Source organism: Anser cygnoides, chromosome 11 (genome assembly GCF_040182565.1).
Source record: "Anser cygnoides isolate HZ-2024a breed goose chromosome 11, Taihu_goose_T2T_genome, whole genome shotgun sequence".
In the NCBI taxonomy this organism is placed as follows: Eukaryota; Metazoa; Chordata; class Aves; order Anseriformes; family Anatidae; genus Anser; species Anser cygnoides.
The window spans coordinates 3,279,802-3,307,748 of record NC_089883.1 but is presented as its reverse complement, the minus strand read 5'-3'; the positions used below and the strand labels follow the sequence as shown (position 1 = coordinate 3,307,748).

General features: G+C 50.5%; 1 protein-coding gene across 1 annotated transcript; it reads left to right on the top strand.

The window, feature by feature from the left end:
• PLEKHO2 (pleckstrin homology domain containing O2) lies at window positions 1-27,929 on the top strand. The gene is made up of 6 exons (XM_048076239.2): window positions 1-303; window positions 4,737-4,889; window positions 11,728-11,844; window positions 18,902-19,006; window positions 21,491-21,589; window positions 24,031-27,929. The coding sequence occupies exons 1-6, from the start codon at window positions 295-297 to the stop codon at window positions 25,258-25,260; spliced, it is 1,713 nt and encodes a 570-aa protein (XP_047932196.2). The 5' UTR covers window positions 1-294; the 3' UTR covers window positions 25,261-27,929.
• Window positions 27,930-27,947: the final 18 nt, after the last annotated feature.

Here is a 27,947-nt window from a genome sequence, read left to right as displayed (position 1 = left end):
GGGCGCTGCCTCCCCACGGACCGGGGCCGGGCCGGGCGGGGCCGGGCCGGGCTTGGGGAGGAGGGGGGGGAGATCCCCGCCTCCTCGGGGCTCCGGAAACCGGCGCTGCTGTTGCTGCTGCTGCTGCTGCTGCTGCTGCTGCTGCTGCTCGACAAGAAGTTGGTGCGGAGGACACAGCCCGGCTCGGCCCGGCTCGGCTCGGCTCGGCATGCCCGGCCGCCCGGAGCCGCGCTGCGCAGCGGGACGCCGCCGGCCGCGGAGCCCCTGAGGAGCACCCCCGGCCCCTGCCCCGCCATGGAGCAAGTGAGTAAGGGCCGTGATGAGCCGTGCCGAGCCGTGCCGAGCCGTGCCGAGCCGTGCCGGGCCGTGCCGGGCCGTGCCGAGCCGTGCCGAGCCGCGCCAGGGTGGGACAGGGCTGGACGCGCTGGGACGGGACGGGCTGGGAGCCCCTCGGTGCCTCCCCCGGCTGCCAAGCGCGGGGGCAGCCGCCCTGCCCGGCCACGTTGGTCTTTTAAAATTTTGCCGAGTTATTATTATTATTTTCCGTAATTACTTCTGGCTTTTTCAGCCGGCGCCCCCGGTTCCAACTTTTCTCCCCCTTGTCGCGCTCGGGGCGGACAAGCGGCGGCAGAGCCGGGCGTGCCGGAGCCCGCAGCCTTCGCAGGGTCTGTCCTCTCCTCCTCCTCTTCTTCTTCCTCTTCTTCCTCCTCCTCCTGCTCCTCCCGCGTCCCTGCCGGCCGCGCTCCCCCCGACACGCGTGGGGTTTCACGCCCGGGCTCTCCCAGCCCCACGACCCCGCGTAATCGCTGCCGATGCACAAAGGAGGCTGCCCGCAGAGCTCGGCGTGCGTGGAGCTGGGAGCCGCTGCCCGCCTCCCGTCCCCCTCGGTTCGGCTCCCAAAAATGGGGTGAGAAGGAAATCTTCTCCCAGACAGGCAGCGGGGAGGCCGCACAGCGGCCCGGGTTGGTCGCGACCGAAAGCTGTCGTTATCCGCCGGCATCCGTGAAATTAATCCACGGCACAAGAACCGCGTCCAGCTGGCACCCGGCCCGAGGGGCAGGAGCGAGGAGGGTTTGGGGGGCCCGGCTGCCGCGGGGCCACTCGGCAAAGGAACCCTCCGGGGAGCCCTTTGGGGCTGGGGCCCCAGCTGCAGCTTGCCAAGGCTCACGTGGATCCCAGCGGGTTGTGCCCGGGGAGGTGGTTGGTCCCCGCAGGCCGGGGAGAAGTGGAAGCACCAAGAGCCTTGTCGGAAGGGAAGGTGGAAGGGCAGAAAAAGATTTGAGGTCTGGGAACGCGTCTGGAGCTGCATTCGTCTTGCGTAGATAACCCGGGATGAGCTGGCTGCACCTCTTGCTTGCCTTGAACGGAGCAACTGTGACAGAGCGAACCACTTCTGGGCAGCGTGTGCGACTTAAAAACACCGCCACGACTCGGCTGTTGGGCTTTTGTTGTTGTTAGAAGCCATGAAAAGTCTGTGGTTTTGTGGGCCCTTCAAGTACTGGGGGAGGGAGGTGGAAATCATTGCCTAATGGTTAAATAGAAAGCCATCCTGTGCCCCTGCAGGATGCTGAGCTCTGCTAAGCCGTAAAACTGAAGCGTAAACCAGGCTGTAAGAGTCAAACTCGTGCTGCACTTCTAAAGCCCGTGATATAAACTGCAAAAACGACTTGTACGGAGTGGCTTTGGGAGCAGTGCCTTTGGCCTCGGCCGGTGACAGGACAACTCAGTTCTTCCCTCGTTTACGCTGGCTCGCTTGGCTGATGTCAGTGGGTTTATTCTCGTGGATTTACACCAGCGTCAGGCATGAATCCAGCCCCAGAACATCCTGGAAAGGATATCTTAGCGTTTCTTGCCTGCAGCAGAAGGAATCCCCGCACAAAGCTGAATTGACACCAGCAAATCATCTCTTTGTGCCGCGCTCCAATTTTAGTCATGGAATCGCAGGCAGCGGGTGCGGAGTGGACACAGAGTCCTGCTCTGACGGCGGCCTTCGCTGGCAAACCTCCCCCGGCTGGTCCGTAGCACCGTCCTCGCAGCCTTAATGACACAGGACCAGAGGGCTACACAGGCACCTTGGGCTCAGGTGACTGCTGCACGATGCGGGGCCGAGCGCTCTGCTCGAGGCTGCTCCTGTCTGCTGAGCAGCAGGCTCCATCCCATCCCGTCCTCCCTCTTCTGGGAGGCTGTGAAGGGCTCTCGCAGGCGGGAGGCTCCGGGTCTGGGTGGCAGAGGCAGGCTTTGCCTCCTCCTCCTGCAGAGATCCTTGGCACTGCGAGCCTCTTGACGGGGACAAGTTGGGGTTTGGCACGTTGGGGCAGGCGGGGACTCAGAGATCCTCCCGGCGGACGCTCCACGAGGTCTGGGACGCCGGCACTGCCAGGAGGTCCTGCGGGGTTTGGAGAGTGACCCGTGCAGGGGTTCTTCCACATGCGGATCTTAGCAGTACTCTGGGAACCTACAGAGAGCAAGCGGCCAGGCAGCGCTGGCTCCCAGCACACGCAGGGCCAGTTTAGCCCAGGGGCAGAAGCCCTGTGATGGTACGGAGAAAAGCGACTGGCCCCGAAATGTCAGAGAGCTGGCGTAGGCAGTGAGAGCAGGCGGGGGTTGCGAGATCACCTCGGCTGTAGCCTTGCAGCTCGGCCTTTCACAGGAGCGCTGGCATGAAAATAAACTCCAACAAAACTGGCTAGCAGGGCAGGTTGCTTTTTCAGAAGTAGCTGTGCCGTGCTGAGACCTTACAGTGAGTACTTTTATCGTAAAACCACAGAAAACGGTAGTTTTCACTCTGTAGAGCACAGAGGCCACAGACAGACTTATTTGGCACGTGTTTTCTTTCAGATAGCCTTTTTGCCATCTGCAGAGAGGGGGGAAAGAATGGTAAAAATTAATCTGCACAGCAAAAAGAACCAACAGAAAACCTTAAGAAGTAAAAACATTTGGGAGTAATGGGGAGCTTGGGAGCTCTTGGTCTGGAGTCACTATTCGTACAGGTACAGCCATGCAAAACTGCTAGGATGAAAACTGAGGGTGAAGTCCATGCCCAATTGTCTAAAAATGACTTCAAAGGGTGCTCAGTCAGGAGACCAACAGGTCTATATTTGTGCAGCGATTGATGTTTGCTGAAATAGCAGATCACAACTGAATACAACTTCCTGGCAACCTAAAAAGTCAACTTAAAAAAAAAAAACCACAGTACCCCTCATTTCCCGGAAAACTCTTTTATGCTCTATCATCCTGTATTGGGGCGCAGCTCGGTACAATTGAAACAACTTCTACAGAGCGTGCCAAGAACGTCGCCCGTTTCTGTGTGGTTTACTTTTACGGGAGGCCGTTTGGTTGCGTTTCTTGTGCCTGGTCTGCACCTACCTGGAAACGTGAAGCCTCTCCCCAGCCTTGCTGGAGGTTGGAAGAAGTGCCCATGCGCAGGGAATTTAATCTGTTTTTCCTCTCGTTGTGGGTGCAAGTTCTGTCTTTAGAGGAACAGCTCACCCAAATGCAATCCAAGGGTGTGTTCGCAGGGAGTCTGGTGCATGAAAACAGATTTGTTAGCAAGGCTTTCCTCTGAATTTTTGGAACTCGTCCGTACGCACTCGCTCTATCCCTACTCCCTTCTGGCCATGGGAGTGTCCAGCTCTGACTCCTTCCGATGCACGTGGGATTTCCTCATGTTAAGAAACATGATGGCTATAGCCACACTGGTTTGGTTTGTTTGGTTTGTTTTCTTTTTCCTAGGAGCAAAGGTTTCATTCAGCAGCTAGCCAGGACCATTTGGGGATGCTCGGTCTCCTGCCTCTGTCATACATCCTTATGTAGTGAAAATGCATCGCGTTTTTGCAGGAGGATTATTGTCATTACAGGCAACAGAAGTGCCGCGTCCCAGGAGGAAAGCCAAGCTTTGGGCTAACAGCGTGGCTCCTGGAAGGGTGCTGGAGGATTTGGGGTTGGCCTCCTTGTAAGGGTGACGAGTTTGGCGAGGTGTTTTTGTAAGCAGCTCTGGCTCAGCTGAAGGCAGCGAGCAGTGCTCCTCTGCTTGCTTCTGGGAAAGAGGCTCACGGCAGCGGCCCCGCCAGAGCCCGTGTACCGGGCCAGAAGCATCTCGGTGCAGGTGTGGTGCAGTCCTGGCCCTCCCGCTGCAGAATCCCCCGTGGGGAGTTGGTCCAGGGCAAAGCTGTGTTGGTCACGGGAGCCTTGCAGTGCCATTGCAGCCGGTGGCAAGCGGAGAGCAAAGCAGTTGTGCATGTTGGGACAGGTCACGGTGACTCCGTGCGAGCAGGGCAGCTCTGAGAGCAAAGCGAGACCTAGAGGAGCTTGCAGAAGTGACTGTGGGCAAAACATGAGTGTTGCTACTAAAGGGGTGCTTGGTGCACCAGCCAGAGGGGAGAACCTTCCCTAAAAGAGGTGCAAAGAGCCACAGGGAGCAAAGGAGCAGGGGGACTCACCGCCATCCCAGCAGCATCCTCAGGAGTGGCCAAGGTCCGTGCTGTCCACTCCCCAACCCTGTCCCAAAGGTTTGGCTGTCGGGGGGAGCTGGCTGAGCTTCCCTCTTCCTTGCAGAAGTTTTCTCTGGAAGGTGCCAGGTCCCAGGCTTTGTTCCGTGTGATCTGGTGGGGAGGGAGCGCATGTGGTGGGTGCTGGGGTCTGCTCTGGGCAGGCTTTCCGAAGACTGTCATTAGAGGGACGGAAAGTGCTTTTAACATGATTCCTTCTCCCTTCTGCTTTTCTTGGTGCCCTTGCAGGATACAAAGGAGGAGGTCTCAGAGAAACCAAAGCCTGCTCCAACCGCAGAGAAATTCGGCTGGATTAAGAAAAGCAGTGGGGGACTCCTGGGACTGTGGAAGGATCGTTACATCCAGCTACGGAAAACGCAGCTTGTGGTCTTTGAGGATGAGGTATGGTCACAGCTAACTCCCTTGAATAAAGGCCCTCAGTGACACACATTCCTGCATTTTTCACTCTTCCCTCCTGCCCATTCCCTTCAAAAGGGCTTCTCCAGATATCTTCGGGAAGGTTAAATGCTATGAAGAAGAGACAGCTGCTGCATTTTAGAGTATATTATATATCATAAATATTTCAGCCAGTAAATATTTTGACAGTGCTATTGTCAAAAAAAAAATATGGGGGCAGGACATCCTGTGACAAGGCAAACAGAGTAAAACTTTGGGCGGAAGCAGGATATGTGCTAGTAGTTTTTGGCATTTAAAGGCTAAAACTGCATTGTAGCAGACCGGCTGCCCACCTGCTGCTAGAGGGGCTGACAGACAGCCCCGCAGCTGTTTGGCACCCCTCAAGTAGCTGGAGCTGCTCCTAGCCAGGCTTTTCAGGGTTTCATTTAGGCACCGACGGGCGCAGGGCAAGATCCTGAGTGCTTGCCTTCCTCCTTAAATGGGGACACAGTTTGGGTTTGGCTCATCTCTTCCTGTTAGCTGAGCAAGCCAGCGCTGAGGGAAGGACCCCTGGGAGCCTTATCCTGGACTTCCCTAGATAAATTGCGTGCCTTAAGTTCACGGCCTCATTTAGAGCTGTTTCTAATCAAATGAGAAAGAAGAGCCAAGCCAAATCTGCCCTGCATCTTCATGCGAGAAGAACGAAAAGTGCAGGGCCAGTCCTGCTGGGCTGCAGCGGGACTGCTTGCCCAGGTGGGTAGTTCCTGAACCTGCCCCTCTGCTGCTGGGCTGAAAGGGGCTCTGTGAGAGCAGAGTTTGCCACAGCAGGTCACATAAGCTGCAGCCCAGAGAGATTTGAGACAGGGGCAGCTAAGTCTAAGCCCTGCTGGTACGTGGTGGCTAGAAGCAGCCTCTGGGCTGAGGTTTTTGCATGCATGTGTCAGAAGAAGTGGCAGGAATTCTCAGTGCAAATCTGCACGAGGACTGTGCGCCTGCGTGGCATCTGACACAAGGGGTCCGGGTCAGTCGTGGGCATCAGGATGATAGAAAATAAAAGCACGTCAAGTTTCTGTGCAGTGTGTCAAGGGAACAAGAATGGGGAAATGTTTCAGCAGTTGCGCTGCTGTGGTGGTTTCAGGAACAACGGGACTGACAAATGAGCTTGGTTCTCTTTTTGAAAAAAACATAGTATTGCCTAATATAGAAGATTTGTTATGAGCAGTTTAGGTTAAATGGTATTACCTCCTCCTGTACACTGAACCCTCCTGCTCTTTCCAAATCCCGAGGCCTTCTGGAGGCGTTTGTTCTTAGTTTTGAAATGTCATGAAGAGTGCAAGAATACCAAAATGAGAAGTCAGTGTCAGGTGATGAGCAGCTTGGAAGACAAGCAAAGCGGTGGGGGTTTCGAGACCTGCAGCTCTTACACAGGGCGATACAGCTTGGTCCAGCGAACTGTCATCTCTCTGCAGATTGCATCCAGGTCCCCCAGACACCTGTTGACTCCAGCTGAAGCTACAGGAACAAATAGATTTGAGTCCATAAACATGAGGTTTTTTTTTTCGAGGGCACGACTTTAAAAACAAGATATATGGAGGTTCTTATTACCACAAGGGAAAAGGAAGCTTTTAAAGTAAGATTAATTTTCACAGACATTCAGAAGAAGGAAAAATCCCGATCATTTAAAGGGTTATTTTATTATCTCAACAAGGAAAATGGCATTTGTAACAACCAGACATAATGTTTTCTGGTAGCCTGCGGACTGCGGTAACATCCTGTAATAAATTGCATCTGTAAGCTACAGTAGCTACAAGGCCCCATTATTGTAAATAAGGGATCATGTTAATATCTATAGGCTATTAAACAGACTTACAGTGAAGTCAAATATCTTAGGAGAGGAAATTGCTACAAAATTACCTGATAGCACAATAGGATAGCATGTGATCGTGCAGACTTACTACAGGGAAACTGAAGGAAATGGCAATTTTCTGTACTCAGGAGGGGTCCCGTTACCACAGAATTGTGGCAGTTCGTGTTTATTACTGCTTTTATCTTCCAGTAACGTGAGTCAGGGCAGCATTGCTGTCTCTATCTCACAATTGGGGAACTAAGTTTCTGAGATGAGAAGTGACTTGCCCAATGTCAAAGGAGAGCCTGTGGTGCAGCGTGCTCCGGTGGCTTTTATTTCCGGATCTCGATCTGCATTTTTTCGCTTTTAGGAAGAAACATTTTTAAATGGGATTGTTCAGTGCTTGCTGGACGGGAGGTTAACGGCCCTAGAAAGAGAAAGGAGATAAAGCATTGGGCAGCAGAAATACACAGTTATTTCTGTATGTATCCGAAGTTAGACTGAAGTAGGTTAAATGGGAGGGAGATCAGCTTCTGTGTGCGAGGGCAGGTTTAGAGTCTGCATATTGAAACTGATCTAAGCCCATCAGATTTCCAGGAAATGAGCTAGTGACCTGGACACATTGTCCTGTTATCAGTCCCTGGTGTGCTGGAGCCCTTCGTGAAGAGGTGTTAATATTGCCTTCAGCAGTTGTTTCATACGCAGGCAGACTTGTTTATGCAATTGCACAAGCTGGCAGCTGCACTTGTCTCTGAAGTTTGTGTGTGCAGAATAACAGCAGAGCAGAAGGCCAACAAAAGATCCCGGCAATAACATTTTAAGTACAGCCTGAGCATAACACAAACACTGTATTTTAGCATCATCAATAGAAATCTCCTGGAATGTACTTCTGACCTGCCTTGGAAGCATGTTCCCCATATTGCATCTGTTCATCAGGCTTTTGGTCTGTTTCAAAGTGGAGCTACCTCCCGAAGGCAAACTGCAAAGGGCTATTGTGTTACTTGGAGCAGATGGCGGGTGACAGTCGTCGTACCTCGCTGTGCTGCAGGTTTCAGCGGGCTGATGCAATACGAAGGGTGATGTATTTCTTGTTATCTGCTCTGGCTCCATCTACAGCACCCTGCAGCTGCACCCTCACCTAAGCTAAGACTCGGTTAAGAAGGACACACGTACAGCATACACATTGCATACCCAAATGTCAGGAGAGATGCACCTATGCAAATCCGTACAGCTCTGCGGTGTTCAGATACTGGGGAAATCACTGAGAAGTCTCAGTGATAGGCACGTTGTGCACAAATCCACACGGAACCAGCAGGCAGGTTATTTTATAATGGTGTTTCTTGTCTCCCTGTCTCTGCGTATTCTTGCTGGAATAAAAATTAAGCCCCCGGAACTACAGAGGGCATACGAAGAACAAGCGATCCTATGCAGAGAGCCTAAACAAATCCATGCCATCACTCCATGGATAAGAGAGAGGGAGTCTTTTGGATTAGAAGTTGGATTTTTTTTGGTTAAAAGTTTTTAATTTTTAATTTTTTTTTTAAAGAGTAGCATATGACAGGGCAAAAGTCATCTTGGCAAAGTGTCTTCTAGAGACCAGAGGATCCACCCGGCATTTGGCTTCCTGTGTGACCTCAGTGGTGCAGTTAAAACCTGCGTTTCTCCACTGGGACAGTGACAGCAATGTACACCCAAATGTGGTTTAGTAAAACGCTTTGAGATCCTCAGCTGGAGAAGAGGATTATTGTTTCAAGTAGTTTAGAGATGTACAGTGAATGGAGGGTCACAGACCATTAATGTGTATCAGTGATGAGGTCCTTGCTGGAAATGTTACTTTCAGATAAATGAAAATTTCAGTGCATCTTTTCCCCTTTTTATCACCTCTTCATTCAGGAAATTGTAGGTTTGCCAAGTGTGATTCTCTGGTTAAGCACATGCATTAATATCTATAGGCATTCAGTAATTTTCTTCCTAAGGGCCAAGCAAGTGAAGCACTTACAGACACATACATGTTTAAGTAGCAGCCTCTGCTCTATGAATAGCTAATGGAATTGTTTTTCTGCATTAAAGCGTGAGTGTAGGGTTTTCTGTACCAGGGTTTTACGTGTCTTATTGATTGTCCCTTACAGCAAGTGCAAAAGCAATTTAAAAAAAAAAGCATTAAAATCTGTAGAGGGAAAGAGGCCTGAAGGGAATTCCCTGTTCCCATCTCTGTGGCTATGTGAGAGGTGTCAGATCGGCAGCAGATGGGGCGCCGTGGGGCAGCCTGCAGGCTGTGCTCTGCTGGGAGGCGAGACTGCTGGGCGAGGATGCAGGCAGCTAAATCCAGCCTTTGCATCTCGGCACAATGGAACAGAGTTGCTTTAACTTCCTTGGGACGCTAGAGGTGAAATGCAGCGGGAACTTGTCTAAAAAGTGTTTGAGACCAGTCTGTAGGGGCAGGGTTGCTAAAAGCAACCTTGTCCCTGCCCGACGCTGAGCATCCTCTGGGTCGCAGGAGGTTGGAGGGACCTGGAGACCTGTGGCAGGGTCAGGCCCTTGGTCTTTATCTGAGTTGCGCAGAGTAGCCATAAAGGATCTCTTTGTGACCAGGTAGGCACACAGAGGGGCTGGCCACTCGCCAAGGGTAAAACGGAGACAAAAGCCCCATTCTGGCACTGCCTGAGCTCACAAACTTTTTCCCTTGCCTCATACACGGAGTTTTCATATTTCTCTGGCTGCTTTCTTCCGTGCCTTCCCCCAAGAGGATAACTTACTTGAGGAGTTCCAGGGCCTGAGATGAAGGAGCTACACCTTGCAAAGTCAGGGCAGTGTCCCAGTGAGGCAGGGCCCTGCATGTCCCCATCCTCCGTGCCTTTATTCCCTGGCCAGGCCATAATCCCAAAGCCTGCCCAGGGAGGAGGGGGGCAGCTGAAAGTCAAGAGGCGATGGCCCAGCAAAGCCACGGCTCCTCAACCTGCTGAGTCCTTCTTGTCCCCTTGCTCTGTCACAGCCCGTGACTGTTCTTAAAATGTGGAGGGCGGCTGGCATGGGACGTGAGGGCAGTTTCCTGTCCAAGAGGCAGGAAGGATGGCGTGGACAAGGAGGGCGACGCAGAGCCAGTGGGCTCTGCTGGGGGCACAGCCGCCCTGCAAGGATGGGGAGGTTTGCCGGGAGGCTTTGTGCTGATCTCTCGTCAGAGCCCAGCCAAGCCACGTCCATCCTGAGCCCAGCAAACCTTCGTGTAGGAGTTGGCGACCGCAGCCGTCGTGTGGCAGTGCTGTGATGTGCTGTGGGTGGTCATCCACCAAAGGGCAGGATGAGATCACCCGTCCCCTACGCTTGTATCCCTGACCTCACCCTTCTCTATCATTTGTTGGCTGCTGAGGGGTTATTATTTCCATCCCTGTCCTTTTGCAGTGACATTAGAGAACAAGGCAGCGGGAGCCTTGTGCCTTCAAAGGGCTCAGTAGTGTCAGCAGGATTTTATCTGCGAGGTTTTAGGTTTGGGCAGGATTCGTCTCCTCCTCCTAATATACCTTTTCCCAGTTCTCTGGTCACATTCACCTACTCAGTGTTAAACGAAATAAACAGCAATGTCATTAAAATAATAAACCTAAATTAGATCCAGACATCCCTCCGTGGCTCAGAACTTGCTGTGCATACCCGCATTCGCTCTGCTGGGCCCCCATCTCCAAATAGGAGGGTTAAAAAAACTGAACGCAGCCCAAGCTCTGCACAGTGACTTAAATGTCAAGTGGTAAGTGAAGGAAATTCCCCACAGCCCACTTCCCTCTGAACTCTCCATTCCCTGCCTCCAGCCACGCAGTAACTTCCTGGCTACGACACATTTCCTCACCCCACACCCCCTCGCTGCTACAGGAATTGCTAAATACAAACTCGTACGGGTACAAGCCGCTGCCCTGGGAGCGGCCTCAGAGCTGGGGATGGTCATGGCTGGAGGTTTTAATTTAGGATGGTAATAGAGAGGTTCATGAGGCGTGCTGACTGCAGCACTTCACTGGCAAGAACTGCTCCGCGATTCTCACTGCTTATTTGTGTAATATGTAGCAAAGGGAGTTTGGGGCTGTTCATGTCTCAGACACGGAGAATATTGTATTATCTGCCCGGCGTTACGCTGCAATTCCTATTAGGGCTGGTGCTCTGCAGCTGAGCTGAGCCACGCACCACGAGTTGGAATTTTAGTTATGTTAGTGGGTGAAAGGAGCCAAGTTCGTGGCCTGCAGTCGTCGGTGGAGATACACCAGAGATACATATTCCCCACTGAGACACTGGCCCCGACAGTTGTGCTGGCTGTACAGGACTGTATTTCCAGTCCTCAGCATTTTGACAGCTCAGAGCATGGCTGTGAGAGGAGCGTGTCCCAGTCGCATGTGGCTGCCACTGACCTTGCTTGCAGGAGCTCAAATCTCAGCTCAGCTCTGCCACGGGCTTCCTGTGGGGCTCGGGCGGTGCTGCGATGCCTGTGCCATCTTCTGCCCTGTGAAGAAGCAGAATAACATCGACTTCATTCATCGCAGGGGGGAGGTGATTTAGCCAGGCCAAGTGGGACTTTGGGGGTGCTCTGAGATCGTGCCAGGAAGCTTTATAAAAGTGCAGTGTGCTATTCATTGGAAAGAGCAGCAAAAACCCCCGCAGCAGGACTGACACGGCATTCACAGCCTGTAGCTGGGGCAGAGTCCTTCCCACCTTGCTTCTGGCTGCAGATCCTTGGATGAGGCCACCAGAGATGGCAGAGCCTGGTGTTCCTGTCCACAATATGTTATTTGCTCAGCTGCTGTGGACCACTAGCCACAAATCAGCCTGTAGCTTAGAGACCTGGGTGTTTTCTTGGTGGGATACCAGCCCGATTTATGGGGGCTTGCTGTCTGCATGCAGATTTATTTTTAAGGCAGAAGAGCTTTTAGACAGATGCAATGGGAAGACATGCAGAGTTGACGGTGTATGATTGATTTCAATGCCTCCTATTTATAATAATGTTTCATTCCCTCTCTGCAGGATGAACAGAAATGCATAGAAACAGTGGAACTGGAGAGTTATGACAAGTGCCAGGAAGTGCGTGCACTACTAAAAAAGAAAAACCGTTTCATTTTAATCCGCTCACCGGGTAAGAAGGTAGGATTGCCTTTCTCATCACCCTCAATTCTGCTAACTCCAAAATGAGTCCCCAGGCAGCTGTGCCCAGAGCAGACGAAAGGCTCTGAGGTTTCAAAGCTGCTCTTTGGCAGCTGGGAGAAATGACCTGTAGCTGAGAATACAATATGCAAAGAGGAACACTATTGTCTTGTAGACTTTCTTACTGTGTCGGTGAATCAGTCTTCCTGCTACTCAATTTACGAGAACATTTTCCTCTTGATATTTTTTGGCCTTATCACTTTCTTTCTTCCAATACTCCCTGAGCAGTGGAGAATAACCCACGTGCTCTGGGCGAGGAAGTGTCCCTGTCTCAGCTGTGTGTGCTGTAGCTCTGCTGAAGTTCCAGTGAAATCAGCGATCCCGATCCATGTCCTGAGACAGTTCCTGAACTCGGAGATGCTCATGTGAGCAACTCCAGTGCAACGTTACTTGCAGCCAAACAGCTCCTGGAAGAAAAGATTTATTCTGCAAATGTAATGAAACTACAACCTTAGGTTCCTGCGCAGCATGTGGTTATATCCGGGACCAAATAAGCAGGCTGGTGCCACAAAGAAGTTACACATCCACCCGAGCTCTGCCTGTCTGCAGGGATGAGCTTGCCCTTACTGTGTATGTCCATCATCACCACACATACTTTGGAGGTTTTTCTGCATTCCTGCGTACTGCATGTCAGCATCTTTTTGGGCTGGGATGTTTCTGTTGTTGCTCTCAGATAACTCACTTTGACTTACATTCTAATTCCAATGGGATTTTGTTGGCTTAAAAGATCTTATTAAATCTCCAGATCCGAGAGGTTGTGAGGGGACACGAAACATCCTAATTTCCATAAGAATATGAACGGTCAAAAATATCAACTGACATGCATTCCCTCATCTCCATTTTGTTTAAATAAATGGAGATTGTTTAGTCGTTGTTGTCATTGCTGCTTATTCTTTCACTGCCGTCACTTAGCATTTACTCATCTGACAGTGCCTCCGGGCCCCAGCTGAGTTCAGAGCACCATTGTGCTAAACTTGGTTCCAAACAACAAATCAGAACTGTCCTCCTGTCCCAAAATGCTCACATGGAGCGGGGCGGGAGCGGAGAGGGAAGGTGAATGATGTGTGTTTTTCAAGTAGGCACAGTCTGTATCGGGAGAAAAGGGATATGAAGCAACATGCACCAAGGTTATGGTAGCCTGGAAATAAGAACCCGTGCTAGAGAGCTTCTGCTCAGCACAGGGTTACAGAGCAGTGAGTGTCTCCAGTTTGGCTGGGGGTTCAGTGTTTGTTTTGTAACTTCATTAATCACAAATAATGTCAATTTTAGATCGAAAGCGCCTAACCCTGGCCGGCTTGGTGTGTTTTCTGGAGGGTGTCTGAACCACCACAACTGCCCCTGTGGGATCCTTCTGGCTACTCTGTGTGTACACACCTACTCCCAGGGAGGCTAGAAACAGCCTGTGTGCTCAGGGATGGGCAGCATAGTAGGAATTATTTTTATTATTTGCAAGCATATTACTTAGGCAAATTGTGTAGGAGCTGCGTGTGTTTCTGCTCTGCTGAATGAACCAACAAAGGGTGTGAGACCTGTTCTCAAACCTTTCGTTTCTTGCTAGGAGAAAGATATGCCCAAATTCTGCATTGAAAGGGAAAATTCACCCTTTTGGTATGCTGGCAAGTTTACAGCTCCCCTGGTTTTCATGCCAGTGATTAAATGGAGACCTAGATAGAGGCCACTTTTTATAAGGCTCTTCTGGTGAAAAGGAGGGCTTTTATAAGTGAAAAGTTCCCTGTTTGTTACTCCCTCCCACCCTCCCTTTGGCTGGGAATCTGGTCCGGGTGTTGACACACAACATATTTTGCAGATGTTAGAACAAGCTTCCATTAGAGGGCCAATGTACACAACTGGCCTTCTTCTGTTTTGAAATTGCAGCTGTGGCAATAGATATCTGCTGAACGTTTTCCTTTTGGGAGACTTGCTGCCATCTGCAGTGTGCACTGCAATTTAAAATCATCCTGTGAAGTGGCTTGCCAAGCCCTTCCAGGTCTTGCTCAGTTTCTTTGCCCCCCTATCCTGAGCACAAGGCCAGAGAATGCAGAAAGTGAGTGAGTAACTAGGAAAAGTCATTTGTATTTCAGTGCACCGACAGAAGTTTCCCTGTTGAAAGCAAGGACCCTGGTTTAGCTGTAGGGGAATCCAGGTTTAAACCTCTGATGTGACATTTCTGAAGAGCAGAGGACACTTGCAAAGAGCAAATAGTAAAAGAGAAACCGTTCAACCCCTCCCCAATGTCTGAAGGACCTGTGCCCAGTATAGCTCTGCTTTCAGTAAATCGGTCAGTTAAAACTCCTCTGCAGTAAGAGTTGCACCCAAATAAATAGGTTGCCTTGCTAAACACTGGTCTTTGATGGCAGTACCCTAGATTCTGCTTGCCCTAGTCACAAGGATGAAATTTTTCTTAAGCCATGACAATATGAGCATGTCACTGGTCAGCTCCACGCGTGGAACTGAAACAAAGCGCTGCCCTGAGCTTCGATTCTTCAGCAAAGGAAGTTGGAAGTGAGCAAAAGACCCATCCTGCTTAGAAATCTCAAATGCTTCATTCCGCCCGCAGCAATTAGATGAAAACGGTTGGAGACGGAGAGCTGAGCAGAGAACTTGTAAGAAAGGGCAGCAACCTTGGCTTGGAGGCTTTAAAATGTACTCGTGATGCAAAGAGCAGTGTAAACGACGCCTGGTGTAAACTGCCTGGAGACTACAGAGATTGGCACAAGGCTGGCATTCAGCGGGTCTGAAAGCCTTCAGCTACAGGGAAGAATGGCAAGAAAGAGAGTGGTAGGAAGGGAGAGTCCACCAGCAAGTGCTGCAGCTTACCGCAAGTCCTTCCCTAACGCTGCTGGGCACTAACTCAGCACCTGCGTTCAGGGCTGGAAATTTCCACTGCTTATTTTTCCCTTCGTCAACTTTGGAGGGGCCTGGATCTGGAAGCTCCAAGAGATTGCAGTGAAGCACGTTTGCCCTGTGCTCTGGGGTCCGAGTTTGGCAGAGATGTTGCATTATTCCCAGCGTTGAGGCAGCTCTTGGTTCAGCTGCAGAAAAAAACACAAGAATCTCCTGACAGTCCCTTTGCTTCTGCTTTTCCCTCCATGATCCAACCTGACAAGGACCCAAATTCATGCAGAAGAAGGCGGGAGATGACATCAACATCTGGCAGATGGACTCTGGTGTGTTTTCGATAGCCGCTGACCCAGCTGTGCTCTGGCATCTGCCGGAGGTGACCACCCAGTGCCAAAAGGCAGCAGAAGGGATCGCGTTCCTGCACCTCAGCCAGCAGGTCAGGAGCAGTTCCCAGTCCAGTTTAGCCCCGACCCGCTGGCAGCTGAAGCTTTGCACTGAAGTGGCTGAGAAATCGTGGGTTTTTGTCACCCACCTCTGTGACAGACTGGCAACAACTAGTGGAAAAACTCAGCTGGTATTGGTAAATGTCTTAAACTGCAGCTTTTCGCTTAGTGAAAGTACAGTGGGATGGCCCTGGGAGCACTTCTGCTCCCTGGAAAGCAGGGTGAGCGTAGCCACGAGGGTCTCCCCGCCTGCAGGACTGATGTCTCCGAGAAGAGGTGGAGCAGTCAGGGAGATGTGCTCGCTGTCGTCACAGGCAGTGGCCGGAGTGGGAGCCTCTTTTGTTGCACGACATCCAGGCAGTGATTCAGCAGGAACTGACTGGCTGCGCCGTGCTCCGCGCTGACTTACAGTAAATCACGTACCCTGTATTCGCGGCTCACAATGGTCGCTCTCACATTAGGGTTAGCTGTGACAGCTTTTCCTGGCACACCAGGCTGTTGTTCGTGTCATGACTCAGGCTCAGCTGGCTTCAGCAGGCAGGAAATCAGATGTGCTGCCCTGCCGGCTGCCCTCTGGCTTTAGGTTTGGTGTCGCTGAGTCTCCACCTAAAAGTGCTGCTGGAGATCAGACCCTGCCTGAAGCTGTGCAGGGGGGTATCCTCTGATATCTGTCAATACTCTGATAAGTAAAAATACAAAGTAAAATCATTTGTTCCTTGTCTGCGGAGGACCTGGGGATCTCACACCAGTGTGCAGAGCCACAGCGGCAGGCAGAACTGAGAACAACTCCTCCGGCTTGTTCCTGTGTCTTCTTGGCTTTAAAGCGAGCTTCCACCCCCCTGTGGGTTAGCCTCCTCCCCTGTGCCTGCGGTGGAGGACACGAGCCACAGAGGGATGCAGACACGCAAGGGACTGCGAGGGAACAATAAGGCTCTGTATGGCAGCATCACGAGTGCCAGCCTCGGAGCCCCAGCAACCTGACTTTTCCTTGGTATGGGTGGATATTGGGCTAAAAAGGAGAAAAATGTTCTTGAAGAAGGGTAACTGGGTGCACCCAGTTTTCTGCTGCCTTGGGAGCATCTTCCCGTGCATCCCCCTCCCCACGCTGTCGCTGGGTCTGCGTTAGGTGGCCGCGGCAGTCGGTCAGCACTAAAAGGTGCATGCTGGAGGGAGACCTCAGCTTCTCATTGCTGACAAGCAATCCCCCGGAGCCCTCGCTCTGCCCCGCCGTGCAGCCGCGAGCTGACACCAGCACTTAGTCACAGTCCCAGCTCTGGGAGGCCAGCAGCTTTTGTCCGGGGCCGAGAACGAGGCACAGAAAGTGGCATTAGAATAGGAAGCTTGAAGTGAGGCAGGAATCCTTCCCTTGAACAACATGTACGAAGCTTTCTAAACCCCAGTGTGGGCTGCCAGGTCTTTGCCAGGCAGTGTGACAGCTCAGCTGCTCACAAGTAGAGCTTTCTCATAAGCTTTTGTAATCACAAAGCTTTGGGGCAAAATCGTTTCCAAACAAAAAACTTTTTAAGCACACACAAAACCAGGCCTGCTTGGGCTAAAACAAAACCTGGCTGTCACTGTGTTTTGGAGCCTTGCCTTCCCTTAGGTTCCCTGGTTAGCATGATCCTCCTGTGCCCTAGACAAAGAGCTCTTTTTCCAGAGCGCTGTGGTGCAGGCCCTAACCCCTCCTCTGGGCTCTTAGGAAGACATGTGGCCCCAATCACCTTATGTGCAAACTGATCAAACAAGTACACTTCCCCAAAATTGCTGCTTAACTCCCTGCTGGCCATGCTGTTTGGGAGGGTGTTGCACCTTGTCGTTGTGATGTGCAGGTGGAAAACTGTGGCACTGAAGTGAGCAATAAGTACAGAAAGGAAGGGCAGCAGGTTTCTAGCAGAATAGCAGGGCTGGACGTAAGGAGATCAGGCTTTAGCTCTGCAGAATTTCTGATGGTGCTGTGTTGGTCAGGAGAGCATCCCAATAAGGATGTCTAGAGCATACGTGTGTAAGATTTCAGGAGCTGCTGAGACCCAAAACAGTTTCCACTTTGTTGTACCGTAAACAAAACAGGAAGCTGCTAAGAGCATTCAACTGTCAGACACCCTTAGCTTTGTCTCCCTCATTTTATATAGTCTGGAGGTTCTGACCCTCTTGTGATTTCCGAATGTGGGGCCTCATTTACAAAAAGGCTGAGGCATTGCTCTTGAAGGCAATGCAAAGATGTTGGATAGCTGTAGCATGTCAAATACCTGAAAAAAATATCCAAACGAGACCTTCCTAGTATGGGTTTTGGATGAGCCTCTCTGTAGCTCACCTCCTCATCTGCGAAAGGCGGATAACTGCTCTGAAAGGTTATTTGTGAAGCCCACAGACATTGTAGTGAGAAGCAGCAAAGAAGAGATCATCAACGGACTCAGTAATTGTGTCTTCAGGGCAGGGCTTGAGCAGAGCGCAATCCGTAAGACATATTGACCCATAAAACACGCTGTGGCACAGCTCAGTAAGAGCACCGCCCGCCGTTAGGGCCGGTGATACGAAGAACTTGCGCAGCAAGGCTGAGTTAAGGCTGCCTAGGCGGCTTTGGGATTGTCCAAGTTTTGAGTGCTTGATTTTGCAACTCGCGCGATGTTCTTTAGCACAAGAGCCTACCTGTGGGCCTGCACACTGCAGATGAAGGCACACAATGGGGCTATTTGGATCCAAGCCAGTCTGCCACTTGTAACATGAAGACGGCGTTTCTCTCACCTGAAGTGTACTCTGGGGCAAAGCTACGCAATGCCCATAAGGAGCTCAGACACAACAAAAAAAAATAAATAGCACCCCACCTATTGTTTCTGCCGTGGTCAATAAGAGATTCGAAACACTGAGCACATCCTGGGATAACGCTGGAGGAAGGACAGACCTGGCTGAATGGGGAATAACCATACAATTATAACCATAATGGGGAATAACCATGCAATTGCCCACTGCTCCTGTCCACATTTCTGTCCCATGCTTTTTGCCAGCTGCCTGTTGTATGGCCTCATCTTTTTTTATTCTTAGGACAGCCATTCAAAGCCCAGAAATTTTATGTCTGCGGTGTCCGCTGCTTTATTTTTTCATTTGCAAACAGAAAAAGGTACGGTGAATTCGTTCACTTACGCCGCCCTCGTGCTGCATCCCGTCCCCACGCAGCTGAAGCAGTGTCAGTGCAGCTGAAGTCAGGGCCCTGGATCCCTGTATCGCTTCTGTTCTGCAGAGCTGCAGGAACAGGGAAGCGGGCAGAGCCCGCAGCATGCAGGTTTCCTACCGCTCTCTTCTCGCAGCCTGTGGGGAAGTTGGGGATAAAGCACTTTATAGCATTGGAACCGCCGCAGAACAACTTGGACTTTCAGTCTGATTCACTACCCACGGTTTGACCATTCCCCGTACAAACTTTATGCTGCCATGAGACCTGCTCCACGCATTCTGCAGAAGTAAAAAACTCTCACTTTCTTATTTCTTTATTTATTAGTGGCGAAAATAAAACTAGAGCAACAAACCGTTCAGTGTAACAAAATTCTGTTCGTGGGAGCTGTGAAGCGAAATACTTGCCAAAGCACAAAGGAATCTGTAGTTTAAACACAGGTTGGAACTGGATGTTATGTAAAAACTGAAGGGATATACATAGAGCAGAAAGCTGCCTCTCTGTTCTTGACAAGTAATGCTTAGGCAAAATTCTCTCTCCACTCTTGCAGGTTCATGATATCAAATTTCAAGCTCCAACTTCGGAAGAAAAGGAATCGTGGATAAAAGCTCTTAATGAAGGGATCAATAGAGGCAAAAACAAAGTATTTGATGAGGTAAGAGAAACAGTTTTCAACCTCAGTATTTCTGTGTCAGTTCTCATTCACTGCTTTTTGAGCTAGGAAGAGAACTTGCCCGAGACCCCACGCTGAATGCCAGGCATGGTCAAAGGAAAGAGAAAGCCCATTCACAGCTGGTATGCAGGGCACACCAAGCTGCATCCCCACGGGCTAGGAGCTTTTAGTCCCTTCAGTTCTCAGCCCAAGAAGCTAGAACGTGCAGGGAGGTGTTGGTGCCCTTCTACCTCTTGCTGCTTTCCCCTCTCTTCTGGCAGGGTTAGATGCAGGGGCAGCAGGGTGAGTAGATGTGTGCCAGAAGCACGGTCTGTACTGATGACAGCTAATGTCTCACCGAGAAGCCTATGGGACACCAGAGCTCACCGAAGTCAGTCGAAGACGGTCTGGTGGCTTCAGTGGGTTTTGGATCAGCCCCTCAGCGAATGCGCTGATGTTTCACTGTCCTGGAGGAAGCCACTGGGGCACAGAGGCAGCTGCAGCACCAAGCCAGGAAGGACTTGTCTCCCCCACAGTGTCGTGATTCTCAGCACCAAGCAGCCTGGAAATGGAGGTGTTTGGTTAGGACATAGCCCAGTCTTCAAGACTGGAAAAATCTGCAGTGACTCAGTGCACCAGCTATTCTGCCTGCAGTCTGAAGTCCAGTGGAAAGTTACTCCGTGGCTTCTCAGCCCAGCTGCTCTCCTGCCTGCCTCTCAGCTGGCCCCAGCACCTGCACGCCCCAGTCCTCCTCTCCTCCTGATGTGCAGAGGCAAGGACGAAAATCGCACATCCTGGAGCCTGACCGACCTTGCTCAGCTCCCCGTTCGTGTGTGATCAGCCCCAAACCAAACTGAAAGAGCGGTATCAATTCTGCAGTTGTTTCTGTAACCGAAAGGAAGTGCACAAAACCACCACCACGGGAATCACACAAGAGCAGGGCAGGGTAGCTAGGAGACTAAGAAATCGGCAAGATGTGTTGAGCAAAGGAAACCAAAGCAGTGAGTAAAAGCAGTGAGTAAAAGTTTTGAGTAAAGGGCTGAGCCCTGTTGGTGTGGTGCTGGAGAATTTAAACCCTGAGAGCTTGGTCTTTGCTTTTATAAGGCAAAAGCTGGAGGAGAGGCTGGAACATGCTCCGTTTTTGCCTGGGTAAATGACATCCAGTGTCAGGTTTTTGCTGTCAGCTGGGAGCAGCAGGGAGCTCCTTCATTCCAGTTAGGATCAGACCTCAGATTTGAAGTGTTGCTGCACAGGCTAGGCACAAGCTAACGGGTCAGGCCCTCAGCTGGCTTGGCTTAGCTGTTCTCCACTGAAAGCCGTAAAAGCGCCCTGCCGTGTCAGCCAGGGATTGGGACCCATTTTTCCTTTTAAATCCTTCTTCCACCCTCACCAGCTTTTCCTATCGGACAGCCTTGTGGTCCGAAGGGCAGCAAACCGCGCTGACCTTTCGCCGTCCTCCGCACTGGCTCCGACCCTCAGCTGTGGCCAGCAGAACGTGGCAGAGCTGCAAAGAGAGGAGAGCTGCACGACAGCCGTCCCTGGCTGCCCACGCCTCAGCCCAGCGCTGACACCCCTGCCACCACGCTGAGGACAACCTCAGAGTGCCTGGGCTGGCTTTAGAGGCTCTGCTGCCCACAGGATGCCCGGCCCCGGCCCCAGGCAGTGTGGGAGGGTGGCAGACACCGAGAAATACCTGCGACGGGGTTGGGTCCTCCCAGCCTGGGCTGCCCAGAGAGGTTGTGGAGTCTCCATCCTTGGAGATCTCCTCGGGGATCTCCAGAAGCCATCTGGACGTGGTCCTGGGCAACCTGCTCTAGGTGGCCCTGCTGATGGCCTCCAGAGGTACCCCGCAACCTCAACCACTTTGTGATACCTCGCTGCCCATGTGTGATTTCTACTCTGATGCCAGGAAATGAATTTGTTAATTCAGCTACAGTTGCAATTAATCCAGGTCACTGCTCACACCTTCTATTCAGCTTCCTGCAGTCATTAGAGCCGTACAAGGGAAGGGCTATTACGAAGAACTGCTGATACAGTTCACCGTCAGGTCACAGTTATTAATGGGCTTTCACCTCTGAGACGGCAACAGCAATTTGGGTGCTGTGCTCTGCCACACGCAGGAGCTGTTCCAAGCCCAGGCTGGGGTGGGGACAACAAAGCCTGCTTGTGTCCTTCTCTGTCCTGCCCTTTTGGCAGAGGGAGGGTTAGCGATTCCAGACCTGAAGGTTGGATGCTTTGATCTGGAGTGCCTTTTAGATAAACGCAGTTCTACAGGGGATTGGTACCTTAAATGTCCATCACGTAGGTGCGGGGCTTTGCAGGCAAACGAAGGTCTGAGGCTAAGATTGTAACGGTGAAATATTCAAAAATCATCCTGGATCCCAATGCTGCGTCCTTTCCTGTGTGCCAACGACACCTTTATAGATGGATCATAAGAAATTAATACCTCTTTTCTTCTCTCTTTCCCTCCCGTTCCCCCTTTTAAAGGTGAAAGTAGACGAGAGCCTTTCCTTGGACCACGTAACTCGGGACAGAGTGAAAATGACCCAAGGTCGCCGGCCACCCACGAGAAGCCACCTAAAGGAGGTAGGTGCCCTGCCTGGGGGCTGGGCCGTCTCCCAGCTGGGATCAGCAGTACAGCAGGCTGCTCCGTCCAGCTACCAGCAAACCCCCAGGGAAAACCCAGGTGCGAACAGCCCAGAGAAAGCTCACAAGGGAAACGGCTTCCTCTGGGAAAGACGGCGCCAGCACCTCTTTAGCAAACCTCCAGGTTCCCATAGATCTGTAGCTGCTGCAACACGTTACGATATATTTAGCTTTCCATAACTCATGAGCCGCTGCGCTGTCTGGTGAGAGCCATTACAGTTTCACTTTAATCAGAAGAGACCGAAGCTCCTATATTTATTTTCTAAGAAGTGAAGATTTTGTAGCCACAATGGTCTGACGGTACAAGAACTGCATGGTCTGTGGAGAGAAGCAGTATTTTTTATTAAACTAACTGGAAAAAGTAGACAAGCTTTCGGGTTTACAAACCCTTCCTTAGATCTGAAACAGAATACATTATTCTCCCAGGCAGCTTTATAGACTGGCCTGTCTACTCGTAACTGATTTTCTGGATCTGTCACTTAAAAAAGAAGGAAAGAAAGAACACCACAGAATAAACCTGCAGTTCATTTCTATGGGAGAAGTTCTTATTAATGCGGGATTCCTGTGATTTACGAATAAGCTTCCATGGACAGATTGATACGTTAGGAGACCATTAATCTAAAGCAACGAAGGTTTTTAAATCAAACCTTACTTCACACTTCCCAGACTCTGACTTATGTGTCTGCGCAGCACTCAGCTGTCCCTACTGCAGAAGATGAGGTGCCCCAGGAGTTGTAACTTTGCATAGAAATGGAGGGAGAGTGTCTCTTCTAGAGAAATGCATAGGAGTGAATCATAGGTGCCCATCTATCCCTCCAGAAAACAACAGAACAAAACCTGACAGAAGCTGCAGAAGCCTCGATGCGCAGATTCTGTGATGCCTACAATGGGTTCAGTAAAGCAGGAAGCCAGCTCACTATTTTCATGAGATACTTCATTCAGATATCTGCAAGAGCTCTCACTTTCAGCCAAATCTGGGGGAAACTGGCTTGCAAATTCAAGAGCAGGAATGAGGGGAAAGGGGGAGGATAGAGCCTGCAGAAAGATGAGTATCACAGTTGCTGGCTGCAGCGCTGTGAAGGAAATGGGATGATTTTTTTTCAGTGTCAAAGCAGGCCAGGTAAGGAGGGCTCAGGGCCAAGCAGCCAGGATGCAGCTTGCCTCTGTCTGTCTTAGGGGCTGGAAAGGCAAGAGAAACTTTACCTAAACTCTCCGCACTGCAGGAGTCTGGCCTGAGCTGCAGCTGCACCTTTGTGCGGCGCTGGGCCCCCTCACACAGGAACTGCCATCGCATTTCTCCCTCCGGGGTGCTGAGCTCACACCCTGTAGCGCGTTTACCGCGTCCACCCTTTTTAGGATATCCCCCCCTGCTCGAGAGATTTGCACGCAGCCTGTGGTTTGAAGGTCTGATCGGTTGAGGCTTGGCCCCAGCGAGGCAGCGGCGAAATCAGGCTGAAGGGAGCAAGCAGAAGGCAACGGTCTTACAATAGCATCCCTGCTCAAGTGGTCTCAGCGTATGCTGACCATCCAAAGATCGATTTGTTTTACATGTTTACGTGGAAATAGGACAGTCCTGAAAGCAGGAGGGCTTTGGGGAAGCACGCTGTAAACGAAAAGGGTAGAGGGATCCAGCTACCCCAGCATGAGGAATTCAGGTTGTGCAGAGCTGAGAGCGGAGCACCAAGAGGAAAACAGAGAAGTTACGGTTACGGTGGAGCACGTTTTGAGATGGTCTGCTCAAAGGAAGTAGTAAAAAAAAATATTTCTGTGCTTCGGTCCTAATTCTTGACTGCTTGTGGCTATTGGCTTTGTTATTCTTGTGCAAGTCGCTGCGCTATCAGGCGGAAAATAACTCAGCAGCAAAAACGCTCATGACATTCACAGAACGTGCTGGTCTGGAGGAAAAGCGGGGCTGTGCAGAGGGCCGGGGGTGCTCCATTTGATGCATTCGAGATTTGCTGCAGCGTACGTGATCTGACCCTGCTTCCTCCTTTGTCGGGTGAAGTGTTTGGGACTCACGATTATCACAGCTCGTTAAATTTTGGCGTAGCAGATCTCACTGGCTTTCGCTTATTAGATGAATGCAACTGCTGTTAGACGGTGGCTCGGGGTGGTGCTGCACGGAAGAAGCACAAGCTCCGTAGATTGCTCTTGAGCTATAGAAGCAGCTGCTCTTGAGAGCACCGTTTCTGTAATCAGTCAGATTCTCCTCGACAGATGTAAGTATAAATAGGGGGTGGATGTGTGAAACAGTAATCCCCTGCCTTCCCCTTACAGCTTAAGTTTTATGCCGCAAGTGTTTGTACCGCTGTATCCATAGCAATTCCTTCAAGTTAAAGGATTGATGGAATAGAAATTGAAAATGTTCTCTCATGTTTCAGGCTGCCAAGTCTACGTCAGATGGTATTCTGAGACTAGATCTGGATATAGTAGACAATGGACCACCCAACTTTGACTCCACTATCAGCGAAAGTGACAATTTGCCACCTCAGAAAGAAACTCCAAAGCCACCTATGCCGCCTACAAAACCCACGGGCACAAAAGAAAACCAGGATGCAGAGAACAGCGTTTCTGACCAGGAACATAAAACGCCTCTGCCTCCAGATAAGAAGCTTAAGGAAGGCTTAGCATCGAAGGACGATGTGAATGCCAAGGAAGAGGACTCTGTAAGCAGAGAGGAGAATGTGGAAGAATCCAACGCGCCAGGTGAGGAGAACAGAGAGAAACTTGCTGAGCTCAGCAGCAAGGGCACATCAAAACCTCCAATTCCTCTTCCTAAGAATGTGCCAGACAAGCTAAAAGTGGCTTGGGACCAACCAGTCTCTGAACTTGAAAACACAGAAGACTTGAAATCATCAGGAGACAGTAGCAAAGACAGCCTTGCTGAGACTGCTGCTGCAGATGTCACAAAGCCTCCTGTTCCTCCTCCTAAGATTCTGTCAGAAAAAATGATAGCCACTATGAACTCCAGCCACGGCGACCTGGAAGCTGGGGGGTTGGAAGATCTGGGGTCTGGCAGCTCCAAGCCCCCAGTGAACGGCGTCGAAGCCAGTGAAGTAGCAGAGTCCACATCCCCAACAGCTGAAACTAAAGAAGAAAACGGGAGAACCTTGGCTGAGAAGGAACAGCAAAGTTCAGCAGAACAGAGACCGAGTTCCTTAGCTTCAGAAACAGGCCAGGAGAGTGTAAAAGCAACTACTGAGAAGAAAACCTCTGCAGAAAACACTTCAGGCCTCAAACTTCGCAGTTCGTCTCTGGGAGACTTGCTGTCAGATTCCAAAAATACCCAGAGAGCACCTCCAGGTCAAGGTTTCCCCAAGGATTCCCATCACTGCTTAGCTAAAATGGAGGAGAAAGTTGCTAGCGAAAGGGAAAAGGCAGAAAAACTTCTGCAGAAGGTTTTACGTGGAGGGCTGGAACAGGTCCAGGAGGGGAACGGACCCCCAGTGATGGCAGAGACATTACTCAACGAGGCGGTAGAACAACTTCGGCAAGCTACGCAAGTCTTGCAAGAAATTAAAGGTCTTGGAGAACTGAAAAAAGAAGCAGCACAGAAACAGAAAGAAAAGCAAAAGGATCTAGTGACTCTTTATAGGAGAAGTGCTCCCTGACGCACTCTTCAGAGAGACTTGGTTTTCAAAATCAAAGCTAAACATTTGCCATTTATGATTTGTACCATTGCTAGGCCAGTGTTCAAAAGGTGGTGTTTTGCTGTGCATGCACCATGTTTATGGGACAGAATTGAGCTTTCAGTTACAGCCTCTTCCTCTCTTTCTTCATGCTGTACGTACCAGTCCGGTTCTAATCCTCTCATCACAGCAGAAGGTTACAGGACATTGAACAGCTTCAAAAATGTGAATGCTCTTTAGGGACTTGGTCCAAAGTACTTTCAAATCAATGGATCAGGCCTTAAAAATTTCTGGTAATCAAACCGAGCCAGAATTTTGAAAGGAGCAGAATGGTTTCTCTAGCAAAAGCCCCCGTCTGTCTGTATTTACAAGCAGATACCAGATTACACTGGCACCTATCCGGTTTTCCCACTTCAATCATTCAAAGATAAATGCAGTCAGAGAATATTTTACTTTGTTTATACACTTGCTGGCAAGGTTTCCTGGAGCACCTGGCCCAGTGACATCTAGGAATGTAAGGATAAATGGCTTAAGCTTCTCCAAGGATGCTTGTAAAACCACATCCACAGTTAGTGACCGCACGCAGAGGCAAGCAAAACTGGCCAGCTCCTGGTTACGAGGAGTGTCCTCAGATCTAGGCACTCTTCTGAGTCCAGCCAGGCAATGCTTTACGCGGGCTAAGCACTGTGTAAATGAATGCAAGTTTCAATGCATCATTGCCAGGCACGTATTAATTGTTCCTGTTTCATTACTAGGGAAACTGAGGCAAAGATACAGGGCAGGTTACACTTGGCCTTTGAAGGAGCGTGTTGCAGCAGCACCACATGCTTATTTTTAAGGACCATACCTACCTGATAACTCTGAATCCCTGCTTTGTAATTGGGAACAATTAGCCAGATGCTTGGACAGCTTGTGTCCAGGAGATGCCCAGGGGCTTCGCAGGAGAGCCTGTCCTTAAGAAGCTCATTTGTTAATGATGTACATTCCCTTAGCTGTTGGCTCTCTGTTGTGGGATGCTAACTGATAGGAGCGTGCATCTCAGGCAGCTGGTCTGGATGAGACCCTCGTCCTATTTAGCAGGTTTCTACCTGCTGCGTCCTGGCTAGCCTGAGAGCCACAGTTTGGCACAGACATCTGTAATTGGAGTACGGAGGGAAAGGCATTTTGCGCGCACAACTTTGGGGCTGGTCCCTGTGGCTTAAGTATATGAAAATAAAAGTGCATTGCTATGTAAGGGGCTGAGGAAAGCATTGCAGGAGGCTCTGGCACAATTCCCACAGCTCCCCCACCCACCTGCTGAAAGCAAACACAATTCCCATGGTTTCTAGTGATTAAAGTTGTGATAAAATCATGTCTTTGCACCGCTGCTGTACAGTGCTGTACCTGAGCTAAGTTCCCTCTCCTGTTCCCTACAGTTTTTGCTCTCAGGAGAATTGTATGACATCCTGAAGGGCTCCTCCTTTGCTTAAACCAGACTCTGGAAGCACAGAAAAGGATGATCTTTCCAGACTGGTTTTAAGGAGTGACATGCTACCTGATCTTTTTTCTCTCATTGTCAGCACTTTTCTTCTGTTATTCTTTGTATAATTCCCCAGGTTCCACAAGGCTGCAGTGGGCTGCAAACACCTCCCTTTGCAGCAGCCCAGTAAAGCTTCATCTGCACCTCTTCTTAGGCTAGCCCATGTGCTCTTCAGATCTGAGCAGAGAAATGTTGTCTTTGGGCTTCCAAATACCCTGGTTTTCACCACCCAGAGCCATCAAGATAGGTAGTGAGTGACTAGAGCTGGTGCTTCCATATCTTTTGATTCTGATTAAAGCAGCCAGGGTGGTCTGTCCCCCTCTGAAGACAGCTGTAGACAATGCATGGAAAATCACTTCTTATTCTCTCACGTGGGAGGTTCTACACAGCCAGACACTCAGGGCCCAGGTGCCACAAAAGCTTTGCTTTGAGACAAAAAGATTCCTATGTCCTAAGCCCACTGCCAGGCGCACAGCCCGGAGCAAACTCTGGATCTGTGTAATTTGCTGCTGTAGACTGAATGTGAACCGCGGGTCTTACTTGCCTTTCAGATGTTTTTAGGACAAGGGCTAATCATATAGACAATACTCCGTGCCTATCTGCTATCTAAATGTATTTTTCTGCATGTGCACTTTTGTTTACCGAACACTGTGTGGTATGAATGTGAGCTGTCAGAACCTGGTGCGCACTGGAAGTCGAGGGACATCAGCTTCAGAGAGCAGGCAGGCATTTGCAGGATGCAGGTCTGTAAGAAGAGAGAAACCAGATGGGGAGAAGAAGTTCACACTAACAGGAAGACACATGAACCAGGGCAAACTCCGGGTGCAGGTTCATATCCAAAGTGGAAGCCAGTCCTGACCTCCAGGATGGGCAAATCAAAGCCTGGAACCGAAAACTCATGAGAATGGAGATAACTTACGGGAGGGTCAGTCCCCTAATGCATATACAAATGCTTCTGCTCTCACGGGTGTTTCTTGTGGCAGTGTGTTCTGTGGATACTGTCTGGCAAAGCGCTGATGAAGATAGCGAGACATCCCTATCTGTTACAGCCAAACCTACAGGATGTGCTTATATTTACTGTATATTTTTATATAATACTGGATATTCTAATGAATAAATGTCTGACATTTTACTGAATACCCATCAGTAG

Coding starts and splice junctions, on each gene's coding strand:
- PLEKHO2 (XM_048076239.2), top strand. Junction 4,890..11,727: donor TTGTGGTCTTTGAGGATGAG/GTATGGTCACAG, acceptor CCCTCTCTGCAG/GATGAACAGAAATGCATAGA. Junction 21,590..24,030: donor CGAGAAGCCACCTAAAGGAG/GTAGGTGCCCTG, acceptor CTCATGTTTCAG/GCTGCCAAGTCTACGTCAGA.